Raw genomic sequence first — 16,344 nt, forward strand, 5'->3', positions numbered from 1 at the left:
TTTTTCTTACCTTGCCCTGAATGCTAGAGTTTCTTTAAGAACAGGGGAGCCCTGGACCACTGAGGTCCTAGGAGACTAACTGACAGGTTGGCCCTCAGGAAAGACTTTCTACAATGAGAAATGTTTTCCCCCTCTGCTGCCCTGTTCCTCCTGATTTCCCTCCAGTGAAATCCAATCCCTCCCAGAAGCCAGTTAGCAGTTCCTTTATTACCTGACCTTGAGATCCTTCCTGAAGGCTGTGTACATTCTGTTTATCTGTGTCCTGTATCACTGCACTCCTGTGTGTACACCTCTGTTTGCACATGTGTGGCATGGCCATATCTCCACGTGTGTCCAGTACAGATCATCTGTGTACAGGTTGTGGGTACATGTGCCAGGTATCTTCTGTCCCATGAGGAATATTTTCCCCACCGTCCACATGTCCTATCTGCCACTCTGCTCTGCCTCACACCCTATAGGGCCCAGGCTCCCCTCCAGCTGTGACCTGTTCTCCCCTCCCTCCTCACCAATTCCATCCTCAAGCTTCGTCAGTCAACCAGACACAAGGAACTTTCCAATAGTACTAGTGTCCAGGGAAGAACTTCCTCCCTTCTCACTACTGCCAGCCAGGGTAGGACACATCTGGGTTTCTTCTTAGACTCACTTGCATTTCCCCAGTCCTATAGTACAGACAACCTCAAAGATTCCAAAAAGGGGAGTTTCATAAATACGACACTTTAACATGAACAGGAATCTCCCTTTCTTCCAGGCCAGGAACACTGATGCTTTGGCACCCCAGACTGATTTAAAAACAAGAGATAGGCCGGGCGTGGTGGCTCACGCCTATAATCCCAGCACTTTGGGAGGCCAAGGCGGGCGGATCACCTGAGGTCAGGAGTTTGAGACCAGCATGGCCAACATGGTGAAACCTCATCTCTGCTAAAAATACAAAAGATTAGCTGGGTGTGGTGGCGCATGCATGTAATCCCAGCTACTTGGGAGGCTGAGGCAGGAGAATCGCTTGAACTGGAGGTTGCAGTGAGCCAAGATTGCGACATTGCACTCCAGCCTGGGCAACAAGAGCGAAACTCCACCTCAAAAAAACAAAACAAAACAAAAAAACAAGATAGCAGGGTGTTAGTAGCATGCGCCTGTCATCCCAGGTACTGGGGAGGCTGAGGCAGGAGGATCACTTGAGCCCAAGAGTTGGAGGCTACAGTGAGCCATGTTTGCACCACTGCACTCCAGCCTGGGTGACAGGGCAAGACCCTGTCTCAAATACAAAAAAAAAAAAAAAAAAAACACACATACACACATAAAGAGAGGTTTTTTAACAGCCTTGAGATGAGATCACACAAACACTCAAATGCAGCGTCTAGGGGAAGGGAGAACCCAGGAGGCTAGGCTCTCTCTTACTTCCCTTCTCACCACTGGAAGGGAGGAGTAACCAGAAGGAGCGGAAGCTAAAACACAGCTGTCCAGAGAGGAGAGCTGCGGTCAGTGGGACGTCAGTGAGTCAGTCATAGGGTTTATCCTGATGGTGGTGGTGGCAGGTGGTAAGGGTTGGGGGAAAATGAAGAATTAGAGGAAACCCCCAACACCAGCAGGCAGGCTGTACTGCGACTGGACTCTCCCTCAACATCTCCTGCCCTGCTCAAAGCTGAGGGACAGAGGTGGATAGTGCTGGGAGCGAAGAGGAGAAGAGAGGGGGAGGAGGAGAGAGGGAAAGGGGCAGTGCAGAGAACAAGGCCATTTCTGTTTCTTTTCCAGGGACCTGACCAGAGCTGGGTGGAGGGAAAGTGTGTGTGTGGGACTTGGCATGAAATGACCAATGATGACGAGATGTGACCAGGAAATTCCATTCCCTAGGACATTAGGGTCTCTGAAACTTGAGGGTGGGGTCAGAGTGTGAAGACAGGTCAGGGTGAATGTGATGGTAGCACAGGGAAGGGGGGATGGGAACAAAGCCAAAAAAGGAAGTAAGAGCCACTGGCGGCCACTCTTCTTTAAAGCAGCCAGAAGAGAGTGGGTTGAGGAAAAATGAAGTCCTGAGCTGGTCAGCCCAGGCGGAAGAGCCACCGAATCCAACCCCACAGTGGGTAGGGAAGGGGCTGAGAAATCAACAGGAGGGATGAGGATTAGACCGCATAAGGCCACGTCCTTGTTGCTCAGAACTCGGCCTCTCTGAGTTCCAAATGGCAAGAGTGAAATATGGAACCGGGAAAGCCACCCCCCACCCCCACCAAGATCACACTAGGACTTGAGGGTCTCAAAGCTGTTGGGAGGTGAGCAGAAGGGTTAGGAAAGAGGTGCCAGGGAGGAAGGATGTACAGGCTAGTTCTCTGGTCCCATTCAGGCCCCAAACCGGTTCACCCGGTCCCACCGCCTCTGGCCCTAAGGCCTCCAACCCGCGGCCTGACAAGCCCTCACATGAAGCAGCTGGAGAGAAAGAAAGAATCGAGAGAATGGAATGGGCAATTCTGGCTAGAAGCCCGGGGCAGCAGCTGGTCCCTGTGTGGAGACCCCTAGACATGGAGGGCTGCGGAGGGGCTCTGGAGAAGTGGAGTGGACTCCGTATTTCAGCCAAGTGACAGGCCCAGCCCAACCTTCCCCTTCCCCAGGAAAGGTCTTCTGGGGGCTTAAGAGGAAAGAGGGCTAGGCCCTAAGCCTCCCCTCCCCAAATATATTCAATCACTCAGATTCCATATCTGTCTCCCCCCACTACCCAACTCTACCCAGAAGTTCTCTGCTCTTCCCAATCCTTAACCGGATTGGGACCTCCCTGGGAATCTTTCGGACCCTCTCCTTCCCACCCCCACCCCAACATTCCAGTTCCTTCTTTTCCTTCTACTCTTCAGCGGCCTCAGCCTGCGCACCCCAGGAGGGTGGATGAGGACGGCCACCCCGGGCGCGCACCCCGTTCCCAACGCCCCAGCATCTCTGCAGCCCAAGACATCCGCCTTCCCCACACCCCGCATCCGGTGTGTCTCCGCCTGGCCCTGCCGGCGCGGCGGGCGGGCCGGGGGACCAACTGCACGGCCTCACCTGCTCTTCTCCGGTATCCAGACGTTCAGCTACAGCTGGCGGGGGTGAGGGGGCTCTGCTCCGTGGCCGCCAGTGTGGGCTTCCCGGGCTAGCTCTGCGGCCCGGTGGGGGAGCCCAGGACGAGCCGGCAGAGGTGGGGCCGGCTGAGGGCGGAAGCGGCGGCGACGCGATTACGAAACCCGTCCGGCTCGGAGCCGAGCGCACAGCTCCCCTCTGGACTGCGGAGGCACTGCACTGTGCGAGGCGTGGGAGGGTGCCTCTGCAGCCCCCCAAGGCCGCCGCCCCTGAGGGGAGAACCGGAGAATGCGGACACCTAAATGAGGGCCTGGTACCCAAGCTGGGGCCCCCGAAATCTCACGTTCCCTTTGCGCGCCAGGCATTTCGGGGCAAAACGAAGCGGAGCCCCCCAAACCCCGAGACCTAACCAAGTTCAGAGATTCGCAGAAGCACGCCCCCCCACCCCAAATCTCTTCTGTGCTCTACCCAAAATGGAATAGGACTAGGTTTATTTACCCATTGTGAGGGTAGAGAGGCGAGTCAGGAGGATCAGGGATTGGGAGAACGGGTGGAAAAATATGATTCTTAAAAATACCTTGTAACCTGAAGTCCTTAAATTGTAGAAGAGAGGAACACTACTTTCCATTGTAGTCTAGAGTTAAGATTTCAAGTCTATAAATTAGAGGACCTAAAATTAGAGGGCAATTAACTGCTCATTCATTGCGCCCCTAGTCAGCACGGGGATGCTGGAGGAGATCGGGAATAATAGCGCAGACCAATGAGCCTACGGAGACGCTTTAATCGTCTCTTTCCCTCAAGTGTTCTGGAACCTATCATTTGAATTAGCCGAGTCAGGCAGGAGGGGGCGGGGAAATCCTTCCGCCCTTCTTAGGAGGGGCTGCATTGCAGGGGGAGAGCTAACTGACAGACTCAGTCACTGAAGAGGGAAAAGGAGTGAGAAGACAAAGCCGTCAAAGCCCCAACAGCTTTGTATTTCTCCAGCCCGGCACAGATCCCGGAGCCCCCGAGGCACTCCCTCCATCTTTGGAACACGCCAGTAATTGATTGATAACAGGTAAACCAAACTGAGGGAGGGGGGCAGGGGGCTGCAAAGATAGAAGAGCGGCTGCTTATGGTTAGATTGAAAGACCCCACATAAGGTGGGGGACAGCTGAAGAGGAGAGAAGGGGGCGCTATGAACAATGGGTAGTTATTTCTTCACAGCATCCATGCCTTGTTACCTTGTACAGACCATTAATTTCTAACAATTTACATGTAGTTATTTCTCAGCACCTACCTCCTTATTTCAAATATCCTTTTTCTGTAATTTATTGTCCTGTGTATTTAATATATTCAGTCTACTTATCTTCCTTTTCAAACCATAATTTGTTCTACCAGCTATTTGATGAATCTTTAGTCCTACTGTATCTCTCTGCCCTCTACTTCCCTATACTTGCAATTTTTTTTCCGTAGTGTTCTATGTTTCTCTGTAGGAGGGAGTTTGGGAGGGGGTTATATGGGATAATGTTTAGTGTAATCCTGACCTTTCTTTGGACAATCTCTTTCACTCCACCTCAAATCTTTGCTCCAAAGAAAGAGGCAGCCTGGGGTAGGAAGGGTGGGGGCCTCTGTGTTGGAGAACTGCCTGATTCCATAGTGAAATCAGTATAGCCCACAGGAGCTAGCTATGGGGACAGATTCTGGAAAAGAATGATTATTTGCAGCTCAGTGGAATTGGTGGGGGAATGCTAATAGGAAAATCCAAGCTCTGACTGAGGCACACATTATGAGATGCCAGAGAGCTTCCGCTCCCCTCTACCACCACCACCACCTTGTCTTTCCCCCTTCCCCATGGTGGCAGCATGACACAGCAAGGCCCTGTTGAGTAGGCCTTGGATGCCCACAAAGGGTCTGGACAAAGGATATTTGGGTGTGTCTGTGTGCCTCCGAGAGAGGTGTATCTTTCTAATCTATATATTTGCTAATCATGTATCTCTAAGAACAGAGTGATAATTAGAAATTGCCTTTGCCTCAAATACCTGGATAATTTAAAATGAAGGTTAGTGGGAAGCATTTATTGAACATATGTTGTGGTACAAGGCACTGTCGAAACCCTTTAAGTAAATGATACCGTTTAACATAACGATAGATGTAAAGATAGATGAAGTAGGGGTGGAGAGCATTTGTGGAGGGGAAGGGGAAGCTAGCCAAAAAAGGAACCTTTTGCAAAATTTGGAGTATTTGATAATTAAATCCATACTGTATTAAATCAAAAATGTCATTACTATTTACATTAGTGAATAGTATTTTAACTTCAATTTTCTGTGTAGTCTTAGTTTTATGTTCTTGACTTGATTTTAATGCCACATATGCTTGCATGCATGTCTTTCTTGAATATATTTTGTACCCTGTGTACATGTCTCTGGGTCAATGACATAGAGATTTTAGGCCTTTTGAGTTAATGTTTCATAAAATTTCCTTTAGCTTTTTAAATTGCAAGATAGCTCTACCAAACACTCAGGGACTATTTGAGCAGTTTTTTATACATAGTCTGGTTGTAAGAAAAGGAGTCAGTTTGTCAAAGAGCTTTTTCTTTTTCTCAGATTCTAGCTTGCTCCCTACTGCCCTTTGCTTTTCCCCATTCAGATCACAATTATAGGAACAATCACCTAACCTACGGAATATCTATTCTTCAGCAACTAAGAATTATTTTAAGTTTTGGGAATACTGGTATAGGTTTATATAAAACTGTTGGCAACTATCCATGTACAACACAAAAAGGGATCAGATTGGGAATTATGAGACCTGGATTCTATAGAAACTGGCTGGAAGTCTTCCCATTAATTTCTAAGATGTCTTCTAGTTTTAAAATTCTGTGATTTCTCCTCCCATGATTCTTTTTTTTTTTTTTTTTTTTTTAGTTGGAGTCTTGCTCTGTCGCCCAGGCTGGAGTGCATTGGTGCGATCTTGGCTCACTGCAACCTCTGCCTCCCGGGTTCAAGCGATTCTCCTGCCTCAGCCCTCCGAGTAGCTGGGATTACAGGCACCTGCCACCGTGCCCAGCTAATTTTTGTATTTTTAGTAGAGACGGGGTTTCACTATCTTGGCCAGGCTGGTCTTGAACTCCTGACCTTGTGATCCACCCACCTCGGCCTCCCAAAGTGCTGCGATTACAGGTGTGTGCCATTGCACCCAGCCCCATGATTCTATTTTTCAAAGAGCCTATAATGTGCCTTGCATTATACTAAGCTCGTTCTGGAGAAGACTTGTCAGGGAGGAGAGAGAAAACAACCCAGCTAGCTGGGAAATAACTAGTAACAGTAAGAATCCCTGTAGCCACAAGTCCGTAACAGTACTGACTCCTAGGGTATGCTTCTTAGGATCTCTATAGTCCCAGATTTAAGCAGGGGGAGGTTGGTTAATGGATACAACCATTTTTTTTTTTTTAGCTCTCTTTCTGTGCACATCTCAGCAAAGTACTATGGAGATTATCAGAGTTGAATATCATAGGATGATGACCTCACCTTTCCAACATGCTCCCCCACCCTGCTCCAATCCCTGCATCACCCTCCTTCTAAGCAGCTTCTCTGCTGAGTAATGCTCAGTTCCCAGGGTTTATTTTGGAACTTAAACTAAGAAGAAAAAGAACAACGCAGAATTCACTTTTAACATTAAAAACATCCTAGCCTACCCACTCACCATTCCTGAAGCCCCCACACTCTCACACATCACTGTGTTCTAGATTAACACTTTCTTTTTCTGCCTTGGTACAGTCATTTCACACTATACTGGAACATTTTGGAACCATTTAAGGCCATCACTTAGGAGTCTCTGACCTGGTGAGACCCAATAGGGTGTGTTGGAGAAAGGCCTTTTGAAACTTGGGGTTGTTTTTGGAGGCGGTAGAATGTTCTTTCTGCTCCTTTGGGAACATTTCAACTAATGCTTTTTTTTTTTTTTTTTTGTGACGGAGTCTTGCTCTTTCACCCAGGCTGCAGTGCAGTGGTGCTATCTCAGCTCACTGCAAGCTCCGCCTCCCGGGTTCACATAATTCTCCTGCCTCAGCCTCCCGAGTAGCTGGGACTACAGGCACCCCGCCACCACGCCCGGCTAATTTTTTTTATTTTTAGTAGAGATGGGGTTTCACCGCGTAGGCCAGGATGGTCTTGATCTCCTGACCTCGTGATCCGCCCGCCTCGGCCTCCCAAAGTGCTGGGATTACAGGCGTGAGCCACCGCACCCGGCCACAACTAATGTTTCTTGACCCTTGGCTAGTAAGTAGCAGGATGGAGGCTGTAGGCAGCTGTAATAGTCATATAATATCAGGCACGGCTCGGGTAGAATGAGTAGAGAAAGTGATAGATCCATTAATGCACAGAAGAGTATCTGATTCTGTTAAGAGACCTTCTTCCAATTTGAACTTTACTTTAAATCCAAATGGATTTCCAATCCATTTGCTTTCATTATCATCAGTATACTCCAGCATTGGGATCGGAGAAAAGAGACCCCTATTACAGCATAGAAAAGTTACTTATTTATTATTACTTTTTTTTGAGATGGAGCTTCACTCTTGTTGCCCAGGCTGGAGTGCAATGGCGAGATCTTGCCTCACTGCAACCTCCGTCTCCCAGGTTCAAGCAATTTTCCTGCCTCAGCCTCCCAAATAACTGGGATGACAGGCATGCGCTACTTCACCTGGCTAATTTTGTATTTTTAATAGAGACAGGATTTCACCATGTTGGTTGGGCTGGTCTTGAACTTCTCACCTCGTGATCTGCCTGCCTCTGCCTCCCAAAGTGCTAGGATTATAGGCGTGAGCCACTGCGCCTGGCCAGGAAAGTTCTTCTAGCACCTGGGTTTTGTTCTGAAGGAGAGTAGGCTAGCGAGAAATGGATTGTTAAGGCTTACCTGTGGGCTAATATATGGGAATGGCAAGGTATTAAATAGTGAGGGAAAGTTAATCAGCAGCCTTGAATGTCTTTGTGTAGAAAGCCCAGCACTCGTGTACAGAGAAGGTAGACTGGTTTTTATCCTTGGGGAATCTCCTAGGTATGGGGACTGATTCTGGAAAAGAATGATTATTTGCAGCTCAGTGGAATTGGTGGGGGAATGCTAATAGGAAAATCCAAGCTCTGACTGAGGCACACATTATGAGATGCCAGAGAGCTTCCGCTCCCCTCTACCACCACCTTGTCCTTCCCCCTTCCCCGTAGTGGCAGCATGACACAGCAAGGCCCTGTTGAGTAGGCCTTGGATGCCCACAAAGGGTCTGGACAAAGGATATTTGGGTGTGTCTGTGTGGCTCCAAGAGATGTATCTTTCTAATCTATATATTTGCTAATCATGTATCTCTAAGAACAGAGTGATAATTAGAAATTGCCTTTGCCTCAAATACCTGGATAATTTAAAATGAAGGATAGTGGGAAGCATTTATTGAACATATATTGTGGTACGGGCACTGTCGAAACCATTTAAGTAAATGATACCATTTAAGATAATAATAGATGTAAAAATAGATGAAGTAGGGGTGGAGAGCATTTGTGGAGGGGAAGGGGAAGCTAGCCAAAAAAGGAACCTTTTGCAAAATTTGGAGTATTTGATAATTAAATTTATACATTAAATCAAAAATGTCATTACTATTTACATTAGTGAATAGCACTTTAACTTCAATTTTCTGTGTAGTCTTACTTTATGTTCTTGACTTGATTTTAATGCCACATATGCTTGCATGCATGTCTTTCTTGAATATATTTTGTACCCTGTGTACATGTCTCTGGGTCAATGACATAGAGATTTTAGGCCTTTTGAGTTAATATTTCATAAAATTTCCTTTAGCTTTTTAGATTGCAAGATAGCTCTAGCAAACACTCAGGGACTGTTTGAGCAGTTTTTTATACATAGTCTAGTTGTAAGAAAAGGAGTCAGTTTGTCAAAGAGCTTTTTCTTTTTCTCAGATTCTAGCTTGCTCTCTACTGCCCTTTGCGTTTCCCCATTCAGAAAGCAATAACACCATCCCTATGCATAAAATACAGTAACAGTGATCTATAATCCCAAACTGATGGAGTTAGGTAAAACTCTACAGGGTGTTGGGGGAGATGCTAGAGGAAATAGAGTAGATGAAGCTGAGTAAGTTTAAGGAAGTTATCTGGAAGAGGTGAGTTTATAGTAGGGTTTAGAAGGCAAGAAGGAAAACAGAAAGCAGAAAAGTCATGGAAGGCCTTTTCACACATACTATGAGCTATTAAACCAAAGTCAAGAGGAGGAAGTCAAGTATTTTTAAGTATAATAGGAGTTTGGGCTAGGGGAATGGGGGTTCCTCTATAGACGTGGAGGTTTTTTTTGTTTTTGAGACAGGGTCTCACTCTATTCCCCAGGCTGGAGTGCAGTGGCACAATCTCAGCCCACTGGAACCTCTGCTTCCTAGGCTCAAGTGATTCTCCCACTCAGCCTCCCAAGTAGCTGGGACTACAGGCGTGCACCACCAGGCCCGGCTAATTTTCTGTATTTTTTGTAGACGGAGTTTCACCATGTTGCCCAGGCAGGTCTGGAACTCCTGGTCTCAAGCCATCTGCCTGCCTTAGCCTCCCAAAGTGCTGGGAATACAGGTGTGAGCCACTGAGCTCTTGAATGGAGTCCTGAAATGTGGAAAGTTTTTTTTTTTTTTTTTTTTGAGATGGAGCCTGTCGCCTGCTGGAGGCAGTGGCCGGATCTCAGCTCACTGCAAGCCCACTGGTTTACGCCATTCTCCTGCCTCAGCCTCCCAGGCTGGGACTACAGAGCTCACTGGCCAAGTTTTTGTATTTTCTTAGTAGAGACGGGTTTCACCAGGAAACCGCCAGGGATGGTCTCGACCTCCTGACCTCGGGCGGATCCTACTCGGGCTCCTCGGCCTCCCAAAGTGCTGGGATTACAGGCTTGAGCCACCGCGCCCGGCCGGAAAGTTTTTTTTTTTTTTTTTTTGACAGAATCTTGCTTTGTTGCTCAGGTTGGAAGGCTCACTGCAACCTCACCCTGCTGAATTCCAGCAATTCTTGTGCCTCAGCCTCCCTAGTAGCTGGAACTACAGGCATGAGCCACCATGCCTGGCTAATTTTTTGTATTTTTAGTAGAGGCAGGGTTTCCCCATGTTGGACAGGCTGGTCTTGAACTCCTGGCCTCAAGTGATCCACCCACTCTGCCTCCCAAAGTTCTGAGATCACAGGCATGAGCCACCACACCTGGCTAAAACATGGAAAGTATTTTAAGGTGGAGAATGGAGAGAGTTAAGCAAGACAGGAATGAGCATAACTGTAACAGAGGCTATACCACCGCTGGGAAGAATGGGCTAGGTTTTGGAAGGCCTTGAAAATCAGACCCAAGATCAATTTGATGCAATAGATGGTGAATAAGTCATTCCAAATGGGAAGAAGTTTAGAAAATAGTAGAAATTCATAATAAAGGGTTTCTGAAGCTTGTCCAAGGGAACTTGGATTATCTCCAGAGGTAATTGGGGATGTTGAGCTTCTTTTTCTTTCCTCCCCAAATTCCTTTTTACTGGTGGGCTTGGAAGATATACAATTTTCTAAAAAGAAATTCCTTTTTACCAGTATGTGGAGTATCTAAGCAAGGAAAGGCCATGGGCCACAAAGAAGTTGCTGTAGCATGAAAACTGACAAGTGGTTTCTTTCTAGGAAGCTATGAGGGACCCTGTGAGTAGCCAGTACAGCTCCTTTCTTTTCTGGAGGATGCCCATCCCAGAACTGGATCTGTCGGAGCTGGAAGGCCTGGGTCTGTCAGATACAGCCACCTACAAGATAAAAGACAGCAGCGTTGGCAAAATGATCGGGCCAGCAACTGCAGCAGACCAGGAGAAAAACCCTGAAGGTGATGGCCTCCTTGAGTACAGCACCTTCAACTTCTGGAGAGCTCCCATTGCCAGCATCCACTCCTTCGAACTGGACTTGCTCTAAGGCCAAGACTTCTCTCTCCCACCACCTTGCCCTCATTGTCTTCCCTCTCAAGCCCCTTCCTTTCCACTCCTTTCCCATTTTAATCTTCTCTCTCTATTGTGTTGGTGGTGCTGATGAATCTGCCAGAGTTGAGTTCTATGTATTTATTTATCTGTCTACTCCATTTCTCTCAAAAGCCCTCAAGTCACAAAGTAAATGGTTCAAGCAGTGGAGTACTGGGTCACAGGGATTCCTCCTTCCCCCCCCAAATATTAACTCCAGAAACTAGGCCTGATTGGGGACACCTGAAAGTAGTATAGTAGTGCAAAATGGAAGACTGATTTTTGACTGTATTTTAATCAGCTTCAGAGATTCTTTAAACTTTCCTAATTTCCTGCTCTAGGCCAGTAAATACAAATATTTCTTCAAGGGGTGATGAAAACCTCGGAAGTTTTAATCTGAAGTTATCTGCTATGAAAGGCTAAAGTGATTAAGTCTCATGCTTTTTTTTTTTTTGATCCTGCTCTTTCTTATATTCTTTTTCTTCCTCAGAGAAATCAGGAAGGTAGTTGGAGGTATAAAACAGGAGGAAATATTATGGAAAATGAAAATAGGGAAAATAACTGAATCATTTTAGAAGCAGCTAATTTGTTTTCTCAAGAGTATCCCTTCTTCAACCCTACCCACTTTACAACTTTGCTCCGGTGGGTTGAAAACTCTAGCTAAAGAAAGTTATCAAATCTTAATATGCATTCCTACTATTATTATAGTTTTTAAGGTTTCAATACAATCTTCTGAACGGCGTAAGTCCTTAGTATTTTAGCCTTACCTCCTGCATTTGCAATATGTAAAACTAATCAGTGGGCACAGTTCAGCTACATTGAGACCCTGAAATGAACAATTACATTCTGACTCTGCATCTTGTCCCCAATCCTTCCAAAATTATTGTTGCTGATTTGTGCTGCCATTTAACTCATTTATTTAATAAAAACATTCAATCCCAGGACTGGAGTCTAGTTTTCTCTCTCTTCACAAGGGAAGCCATGGAAATCTGAGAAATTAGCCTTGCTTTCACACTCAGCTTATACATCTTTTTATTTTTTATTTTTTGAGACAGGGTCCTGCTCTGTCACCCAGGTTGGAGTGCAGCACCGCAATCACTGCTCACTGCAACCTCCACCCACCGGGGTCAAGGGGGCCTCCCACCTCAGCCTCCCAAGCAGCTGGGATTACAGGGGCCTGCCACCAGGCCCGGCTAATTTTTGTATTTTTCATAGAGATGGGGTTTCACCATATTGCCAGGCTGGTCTCGAACTCCTGACCTCAGGTGATCTGCCCGCCTTAGCCTCCGAAAGTGCTGGGATTTACAGGCGTGAGCCACTGAGCCCGGCCTCATTTTATCTTTCTATAATAATATTCAACTTAGAGGAAGAATGATTTGAATAGCATTTAGACATTAAATGGTGAACGTCGCATTGAACAGATAAATAATGAAAGGGCAAAATCAACTTAAAATTAGAAAAGTAGGGAGACAGCTACAACCACTCTTCTGCTTGCCCACTGACTACCAACATATTTCAGGTAATAATTCTCCTAGGTGCCTAACAAGATAAACGAATTCACTCAAATACGTTATCTGCTTAATTTCTGGTTTTTGTGTGCCTACTATAGGAAAGCACTGAGCCAAAAGAATGTAAACGGGAATGAGACAAGACTCCCAACTCTCAAGAGAAACTGTAAATACCAATATGGGTAGGACAGCATTGGGCAGTGTATCATAAATATGGATGATGTAGAGAAGTCCCCAAGAGAGAGAAAAAAAGGCAAATCCTCCCTCTAGGCCATGAAAACCCCACATCTAAAGACCGTCCCAATCTAACGGAGAATGGGGCCAGGAAGGATAAGCAGTGCGTCCTTTTCTATTTTTACTGAGTTTTGAAAGGCCCCTTCAGTCATGGCAATTGGTGGGTGGGGACAGGGATCAACTGGTAAATAAAATGACTAAATGGATTTGCAAACTCATGTTCCATCCTCTTGCAGGCCTCCAAAAAGCAATGACTCAGGCCGGGCGCGGTGGCTCACGCCTGTAATCCCAGCACTTTGGGAGGCCGAGGCGGGCGAATCACTTGAGGTCAGGAGTTCGAGACCAGCCTGGCCAACACGGTGAAACGCCGTCTCTACTAAAAATACAAAAATTAGCCCAGCGTGGGGAGAGGCTGAGGCAGGTCAATCACTTGAACTCGGGAGGCGGAGGTTGCAGTGAGCCGAGATGGCGTCACTGCACTCCAGCCTGGGCGACGGACGAAACGAGACTCCGTCTCAAAAAAAAATAATAAAGAAAAGAAATGACTCAGTTATTTATTTCACTGTTCGCACGGACAGCTTGGCTCTGGGGTCCTTACATTCGGGCTGTAACTGGAAAAATGTGTCCATCAGGCACCAGAACCCAATTCACAAAGCCAGGAACGTCCCAAACAGCTGCAGCCGAGGTTTGGGATAAGGAAGTAAGGCTTTTCTGTCAACCTAAACCTGGCCGCTCAGGACCCGGAAGAAGCAGCCAAGAGTTAAGACGCAAACTGCAGGACTGATGCACGATCCGAGTCTCCCTCAGCAGTTCTCCAGGTTCTTGGCGCCAACACGAGCCCCGGGCTCCGTCCCCTGCTGGAACTATTCACACGCGCAAGACACGTAACCAGCAGTCCTCCGCCCCGTTAAATAGTCCTGCCTAGGATGCCTCGATGACGCACTTTTCCACCTCAGAAGTCCCTCAGCAGATATGCGATGAGCCTCGGGGGTGCATCATCTTTCTGTTCGAATGGGAGTATGGGTTTTCTGATCATTTTCCCTTCACAGATTCCTCCGCCAGAAATCTTACTCGCGGCGTCTTCATTTCCGGGTCCGCCATTTCCTTGCCTCTGTTTCTCCACGAGGGGGGGTTAAAGGCCCCCAAAACATGCACACATGAAAAGGGCAAAAAGTAACCGTCCTTGACAGGCAGTCTTAACTAGAGAAGGAAACGGGACTAAACTGGCGGGCTCCGTGGAAGCGCGGCCGGCAGCGTCCCGGACGAGGAGGTGAGGGGAAAGAAGAGATGTGTGGACTCCGGGGGGCGTCAGGGCTGGAAAGGAAAGTGCCGTGAGAAGTCACACCGCTTCCCAGCCCAGCCTCGGACTTCTGGGTGCCGACCGCGCGGCTCCCCGTCACCGAAGCGGGGGCAGCTGGGGGAGGGGGACGGAGAGGAAGGGGATGCTGTCGGGAGGAAGGGGAGGGGACTGGAAGGAGGTGAAGAAGGGGGTGGGTGTAAGACCTGGGGCTGGGGAGCTGGACCAAGGGAAGCCCAGGCCGCGGAGGTGACCACTAGGGGGCGAGGCGGAGCCGGAGCCGAGGCCTGTCGCCAGAGGCTGAGTTTGGCTCCCTGCCCCAAATTGGTTCCCATCTTTCAGACAGACATTGGTGTGAGGAACTGTAGGGTTTATGATAGAGAGGGAAACGGCGACCCTCATTCTCTGACCCTAATAATGACCTGAAAGATAACTAGTGAACTCGGTAATCTGAACGAGAGCAGTATGGGTCCCGCCTCTGCTTTTTTGCTTTTTTTTAAGACTGAGTCTCGCTCTGTCACCCAGGCTAGAGTGAGTGGCGCGATCTCGGCTTACTGCAACCTCCAGCTCACTGCAGCCTCCGCCTCCCGGGTTCAAGCGATTCTCCTGCCTCAGCCTCTGGAGTAGCTGGGATTACAGGCGTGTGCCACCGTGCACAGCTAATTTTTGTATATTTTTAATAGAGACAGGGTTTCACCATGTTAGCCAGGCTGGTCTCGAACCCCTCACCTTAGGTGATCCGCCCACCTTGGCCTTCCAAAGTGCTGGGATTACAGGCGTGAGCCACGCTCCCGGCCTCGACTCCGCTTCTTTCACAGTTGTTTGTACAGCTGGCCGCCCAGTGGGGACTTGAGCAATACTAAAAGAAACATAGATTCTTCCATTGCAATTCTCCTTTCCGTTGGCTGTCTCCTGTTCTCACATACTTCCTTGAGCCAGAGGTCATCCCATTCCTCTCCCTTTTCCCGAAAGGGCTTTCTCTCTAGAGGGTCCCCCCACCCCATTGTCTTTGGAAAAGGACAATCTATGGCTTACTATCAACAATGTAACAAAATTTTGGCCATCCATTCATTTAATCACTTGGTCCACCCAATCCAGTAGAGATGTTCTTAGACATGTATTTTCACACCTGCTTTGATGACGGTAAGGACAAAAAACCCATCCAAATTCTTAAATAAACAAAAGTAATTAATTACTCTTGGATAATAGAATACTTTGTTGTCAAGAGCTCAAGCACTTCATGAATTATTAAAACACACACTTACTGAAAGGTTTTGGCCGGGCGCAGTGGCTCACGCCTGTAATCCCAGCATTTTGGGAAGCTGATGTGGGAGGATCCCTTCAGCCCTGGAGTACTAGACCAGCCTGGGCAAAATAGGGAGACCCCTGTCTGTGCAGAGAAAAAAAGAAAAAAAAAAATTTTAATCATTTGGGCGTGGTAGTGCTCACTGGTGGTCCCAGCTACTCGGGAAGCCGAGGTGGGAGGATCGCTTGAGCCCAGGAGGTCGAGGCTGCAGTGAGCCGTGATTGCGCCACTGCACTCCAGCCTGGACCACAGAGTGAGGCCCTGTCTCTTTAAAAAACAAACAGGCTGGGCGTGGAGGCTCTCGTCTGTAATCCCAGCACTTTGGGAGGCGGAAGAGGGTGGATCACCTGAGGTCAGGAGTTCGAGACCAGCCTGGCTAACATGGTGAAACCCCATTTCTACTAAAAATACAAAAAATTAGCAGAGTGTGGTGGCACACGCCTGTAATCCCAGCTACCCAGGAGGCTGAGGCAAGAGAATGGCTTGAACCCGGCAGGCGGAGGTTGCAGTGAGCCGAGATCATACCATTGTACTCCAGCTTGGGCAACAAGAGCAAAACTCCATCTCAAACAAACAAACAAACATACTTTATCCAATCCCCTATTGATATATATTTAGGTTCTTTTCAATCTTTTTATTTATTTTTATTTTTAGAGACAGGGTCTTGCTCAGTACTTTATTCCATCCCCTACTGACATATATAGGTTCTTTTCCATCTTTTTTTATTTTTTATTTATTTTTATTTTTAGAGACGGTCTTGCTCAGTCACCCAGGCTGGAGTGCAGTGATCATAGTTCATCGCAGCCTCAAACTCCTGGGCTCAAGCGATCCTCCCACCTTAGCCTCCTGAATAGCTAGGACTACAGGTGTGGGCCACCACACCCTGCTAATTTTTTTATATTTGTATTTTTGTAGAGACAGAGTCCCTCTGTGTTGTCCCAGCTGGGCTCGAATTCCTAGCTTCAAGTGATCCTCCTGCTTTGGCTTC

The 16,344-nt window shown here is 47.6% G+C and overlaps 3 protein-coding genes across 20 annotated transcripts in view; 2 read left to right on the top strand and 1 right to left on the bottom strand.

Annotated features, from left to right (window-relative positions):
* CDC42SE1 (CDC42 small effector 1) overlaps positions 1-3,196 on the bottom strand; it is an 8,947-nt gene extending 5,751 nt beyond the window's left edge. Inside the window, exons 1-2 of one of the 5 annotated variants that reach the window (XM_009180874.3) lie at positions 3,025-3,196; positions 212-347 (exon numbers count right to left, since the gene is read on the bottom strand). The gene's annotated coding sequence lies outside the window, so the exon portion shown is untranslated. Of the gene's footprint in view, positions 1-211; positions 904-3,024 lie in introns of those variants that run through there. The other 4 variants (XM_009180881.4, XM_003892607.4, XM_009180875.3 and 1 more) reach the window with 4 other exon arrangements.
* Positions 1-11,952, top strand: part of MLLT11 (MLLT11 transcription factor 7 cofactor) — a 13,259-nt gene extending 1,307 nt beyond the window's left edge. The window contains exons 1-4 of one of the 7 annotated variants that reach the window (XR_004177171.1): positions 1,306-1,475; positions 2,838-3,352; positions 4,024-4,096; positions 10,692-11,952. Coding sequence is in view for 3 of the 7 variants with exons in the window: in XM_021923575.2 (XP_021779267.1) it covers positions 10,692-10,970 (279 nt within the window). In the remaining 4 variants the exon portion in view is untranslated. Of the gene's footprint in view, positions 1-1,305; positions 1,491-2,837; positions 3,353-3,930; positions 4,097-10,691 lie in introns of those variants that run through there. The other 6 variants (XR_634703.3, XM_021923587.2, XR_634704.2 and 3 more) reach the window with 6 other exon arrangements.
* A 1,264-nt stretch (positions 11,953-13,216) lies between these two features.
* The window catches only part of GABPB2 (GA binding protein transcription factor subunit beta 2), a 70,723-nt gene continuing 67,595 nt past the window's right edge, over positions 13,217-16,344 (top strand). For 2 of the 8 annotated variants that reach the window (XM_031652724.1, XM_031652720.1), the window contains exon 1: positions 13,220-14,023. The gene's annotated coding sequence lies outside the window, so the exon portion shown is untranslated. Of the gene's footprint in view, positions 14,024-16,344 lie in introns of all 8 variants that reach the window. The other 6 variants (XM_031652722.1, XM_021923632.2, XM_021923625.2 and 3 more) reach the window with 4 other exon arrangements.

The sequence above is a fragment of the Papio anubis genome, chromosome 1, assembly GCF_008728515.1.
Source record: "Papio anubis isolate 15944 chromosome 1, Panubis1.0, whole genome shotgun sequence".
NCBI lineage: Eukaryota > Metazoa > Chordata > Mammalia > Primates > Cercopithecidae > Papio > Papio anubis.